This window comes from Sciurus carolinensis, chromosome 5, assembly GCF_902686445.1.
Source record: "Sciurus carolinensis chromosome 5, mSciCar1.2, whole genome shotgun sequence".
In the NCBI taxonomy this organism is placed as follows: domain Eukaryota; kingdom Metazoa; phylum Chordata; class Mammalia; order Rodentia; family Sciuridae; genus Sciurus; species Sciurus carolinensis.
Genome location: NC_062217.1, coordinates 151,759,915 through 151,764,499, shown reverse-complemented (window position 1 = coordinate 151,764,499; position 4,585 = coordinate 151,759,915). Strand labels below are relative to the sequence as shown.

At 52.9% G+C, this 4,585-nt stretch overlaps 1 protein-coding gene across 1 annotated transcript; it reads left to right on the top strand.

Annotated features, from left to right (window-relative positions):
- The first annotated feature begins 501 nt into the window (after window positions 1-501).
- Window positions 502-4,256, top strand: Calhm3 (calcium homeostasis modulator 3). The gene is made up of 3 exons (XM_047552124.1): window positions 502-788; window positions 1,668-1,923; window positions 3,783-4,256. The coding sequence occupies exons 1-3, from the start codon at window positions 502-504 to the stop codon at window positions 4,254-4,256; spliced, it is 1,017 nt and encodes a 338-aa protein (XP_047408080.1).
- Window positions 4,257-4,585: the final 329 nt, after the last annotated feature.

Genomic DNA, 4,585 nt, shown 5'->3' with positions numbered 1-4,585 from the left:
TCCTTCAGAAGCCCCCAGGCAGGGATAGGTGCTCCAGGGCTGGATCCAAGTGAGGAGCCCACAAGAAATCTTGGTCTGAGCCAAGTCAGGTATTTGACCAAGACCAGAAAAGCACAATGTGGCTCCATCTGCATCTTTGCCTCACCACACCCAGTATTTGCCTGTCCCCCCAGCTGTCTGGCCTGAGTATCCAAACCCCAAAAAAAAGAGGAATAAGGTGGGGAGGGGTGGAGTGACAGGGCGGCACCCATTTGCCTAGAGGTGCTTTGGGCTGGCTGGTCACCGAGCAGTGACACATCCCCCAGAGCAAAGGGAGCAGCACTGGGGACAAAAGAGCCTTCTGGAGACAGCCTGCCTCTGCCTCAAGTCCCTAGGGGTGGGGCTGAGGACTGGACACAGCCTCCTCCTCAGGCCCTCAGAAGAAGAGAAAGAACCTCCTGCAGGCCCTGGGTGGCCAGCCTCAGTGACCCATCGGGCAGCTGCCCCCACCCCACGACAGCCATGGATAAGTTCCGCTTGCTCTTCCAGCACTTCCAGACCAGCTCCGAGTCTGTGATGAATGGCATCTGCCTGCTGCTGGCTGCGGTCACTGTCAAGCTGTACTCCTCCTTCGACTTCAACTGCCCCTGCTTGGCACGCTACAACACCCTCTACGGCCTGGGCCTGCTGCTCACGCCCCCGCTCGCCCTCTTCCTCTGTGGCCTGCTGGTCAACCGGCAGTCTGTGGTGATGGTGGAGGAGTGGTGTCGGCCCGAGGGACACCGGAGGAAGGACCCGGGCATCATCAGGTAGGATCCCACACCTCTTCTTTCAGCAATCCCTGGGCACTGTCAGGGCCACTCCCCGAGTCCACAGATACTGTCAGCTGGGCCTCCTCTTCCCCAGCGTCCTTCAGCTCACAGAGACCCAGTTTCCACCTGGGAAGATCATACTCTTGCAGCACTAGGGATTGAACCCAGGCTGAGCACACGCTCGGCAAGCACTCCACTACGGAACCACATCCGCAGTGTTTTACTTTATTTTGAGACAGAGTCTCACTAAGTTGCCCAGGCTGACCTCAAACTTGCCATCCCCCTGCCTCAACCTCCCAAGAAATACATGTATACTTCCATTCCTATCATTGGTCACCTTCCCATGACCAGTGCTACAAAGATATGAATGATACAGGGTTCCCAAGAATTCCCTCAAGCCACATCTGTCATGCTAGCCATGAATGATAACTTGCCATATTCACGAAGGGCAACCACGGCAGGCCAAGCAGTTTTCTGCATGAAATGAGAAGTAGTGGTTTACTTAAAAGCTGCATGCCCTTTCCTGCAAGTTCCCCAAGGACAAGGACCTGCGTCCCTGTGTCCTCAAGGTGGTGCCCTGAATCAAAATCAGCTGATGGAGCTTAGCAGTTTCCAGTGCTCACCAGCCCATGCTGCATACCATCCTGGGTTCAAGCTCTGTTCTGCTAAGGGCCTTGTGAGCATGGCCTCTCTGAATTCTCTCCTCAGCCCTGAGTCTGCTGGTTGAAAGGACCCGTTTTTAAAGGTGAGGACCTGAGGCACAGAGAAGTTAAGTTACTTGGCCAAGCTCTCACACCTAGGAAGTGGCAGTCCTCAGACTCCAACTCGGGCTGAATTCCACCTGCCCTTTGTGACTTCTCCTTCCTCTGCTCCCAGGTATATGTGCTTCTCTGTGCTGCAGAGAGCACTGGCTGCCCCTCTGGTCTGGATCCTGCTGGCCCTCCTTGATGGGAAGTGCTTCGTGTGTGCCTTCAGCAATTCTGTGGATCCTGAGAAGTTTCTGGACTTTGCCAACATGACCCCCAGTCAAGTGCAGCTCTTCCTGGCCAAAGTGCCCTGTAAAGAAGATGAGCTGGTCAGGGACAATCCTGCTCGAAAGGCTGTGTCTCGATACCTGCGGTGCCTATCACAGGTACTAGGGGTGGTCCTCCCCCAGACCCTGAATCCCTGAAGATATCCTGTGTTGGTTTGTGGGAAGGGGCTGAGCAGGGTCTTGATTGCCTGAGGAGCCTCCTCGCAGATGAAGACATAACTAAAAAGCAGGAGGTTTGGGGGATCAGGAGCAAGATCAGGACATGTGGGTCCTTAAGAAATGACCACTTGACCATCAATACTGACCTACCCAGAATGAGAACCAGGCGCCCATCTGCTCCAAGGAGTCAGCTAGGGCCATGTCCATGAGGCTGGATGACAGGAAAACACTGGAGAGGTACTGATCTGTCTTGCTTGACCCCTCTCCCCCCAATACACACTCTTCCTACACATCAGAAAAAAAATATGAATTATCATTTCTTGAGCACTTATGCGTCAGGCATTGGGCTAAGTTCATTTCATCCTCAGCACAACCCTCAGAGGCAGATGCAATTGCTATCATCCTATTTTCAAAGGAGGAAACTAAGCCTCTGAGAGTTTTTAGTTAACAAGTTCAATGGCATACAGCACATAAGAGGCAGGGCAGGGATCTGAATACCAGTCATTATTCCTTAAAACCCCCTTGCCACAGTGCAGGTTCCCCTCAGTGCCTGGCTCCCTACAGGGTACCCACTCCATCATCCTGGGCACAAAACCAGCCCCACTCCCAGATTTCAGATACCCACCCCCCGAGCCCCGCACGGGCTGTGTTCACCAAAGAGCATTACATAAACCCACTGCACGCAGAGCACACAGGTCCTGAAGACCCAAGCCCTGCCCTCTGTGGGGGGCAGACAAGCTGGTGGCAGACACAGGCCTGGTGTGCAGTGAGAGAGGACCACTGGTCAGGTAGCACTTGATTCTGCTTCAGACTGAGACCTTGGCCATGGCACTGCCCGCTGGACCTCAGTCTCCTATAAAATAAAGGAGGGAGTTGCTGTCCTCCTCCACCTTGCTCGTCCCCGTGGGCTTCCACATTCTAAGCTCTCCTGAGTTCAGGGGAAGAGCATGGAAAGTGGTCAGACAAGAGTTTGAATCCTAACTCAGTCATGTCAAGCTCAGCAAGTTGTTTGATTTTCTGCTCCTCTTGTATTCACCTTAAAGTTGGGTGGGAGGATCCTGTGTGCAGCCATATGAGACAGTTTTGTACATCATGGGAATCATATCTAAAAATGACAAGCATTCAGATGTCTTTGTAATTTAGAGGAGTGATTTCTCATTGCTCCAGGCTTTAAGTTAGACCTTGAAGAGATGTAGTTTTGGAAGGAAGAGAGAAGAATCTGCCGGGTATGGGCTCCCTCCTTAGAGAATGGCTTCCAGTTTCCCACTACCTGGACACTGTTCCCTGTCCCTATTCCTAGCGCAGTGCTTCCCACAAAATAGAGCATGAATCCATGCATGGATGTGAGAGTGGATAGATGAGCGAATGCACTTGAGGATTACATGAAGGACTAAATGAAAAGATAGGAGAGGCTGGCTGATGGGCAGGTGGGTGATAAACTGAAGGAAGGTTGAGTATAGAAGCATGAATGAATGGGAGGATAGATGGATGGCTAAGAGGATGGACAATGGATAAGATGGGAGGAAGGCTGGATGGGAAGATGGTGGACAAATAGATAAGAGGATAGACGACTGAATGGATGGGTGCAGAGATGGTTGGATAGATGAATGGCTAGAAGAATAGGAGAAAATGGAAAAGATGGATGGATGGAAAATGGTGGTAGGATGCATGACTGAATGGGAAAATGGATGGATTTGAGGAAGGATGAAGGGAGTCGGAAATAGACTTTGAACCACTCGCACAGTAGGTACAGCCCCCGAATCCCTCTGCACCCCACCTCATGCCCCCTCAACCTCTAGGCCATCGGCTGGAGTATCACCCTGCTGCTGATCGTGGTGGCCTTCCTGGCCCGTTGCCTGAGGCCCTGCTTCGACCAGACAGTCTTCCTGCAGCGCAGATACTGGAGCAACTATGTGGACCTGGAACAGAAGCTCTTTGACGAGACTTGCTGTGAGCATGCGCGGAACTTTGCGCACCGCTGTGTGCTGCACTTCTTCGCCAGCATGCAGAACGAGCTGCGGGCACGGGGGCTGCGCCGAGATCTGGTGGGCAAGCCCCCTGAAGCCCTGGAGGACCTGGAGGGTGGAAGTGGGAAGGCCCACCTGCGCGCAGTCTGCAGCCGAAAGCAGGTAGACCACCTCTTAAGTACCTGGTACTCCAGCAAACCTCCACTTGACCTTGCGGCCTCCCCCGGGCTCCGGGGGGCTAGCCTCAGCCACCGCGCCCCCATGGTAGCTCCAGGCACAAACCTGTCGCAGCACACTGATGTGTAGGGACCCTGCCAGGCTTGAACAGCAACAGTGCACCCATGTGAAATGGCCATGTTGACACAGTCTGAGGACTTTCTAAGCCCTTAGGACCCCTACTCTCCTTGGCCTCCTTCCCAAATTGTCCAATCTCAGCCTAGCTTATGAATGTGGCCTTCTATATACTTCACAAACTTTAATGTGGACACGTTTCATCCAGAGTTCTAGGCAAGCACAAGTTCTGATTCGGTGTATCCAGAACTGGGCTCCAGAATCTCAAAACAAGCTGTTGAGTAATACTGATTTTTCTGGTCAGTGGACCAAACCTTGTACAGCGAGAGTCGGAATGTACAAAT

Coding starts and splice junctions, on each gene's coding strand:
- Calhm3 (XM_047552124.1), top strand. CDS start 502: ATGGATAAGTTCCGCTTGCTCTTCCAGCACTTCCAGACCAGCTCCGAG. Junction 789..1,667: donor AAGGACCCGGGCATCATCAG/GTAGGATCCCAC, acceptor CTCTGCTCCCAG/GTATATGTGCTTCTCTGTGC. Junction 1,924..3,782: donor ACCTGCGGTGCCTATCACAG/GTACTAGGGGTG, acceptor CTCAACCTCTAG/GCCATCGGCTGGAGTATCAC.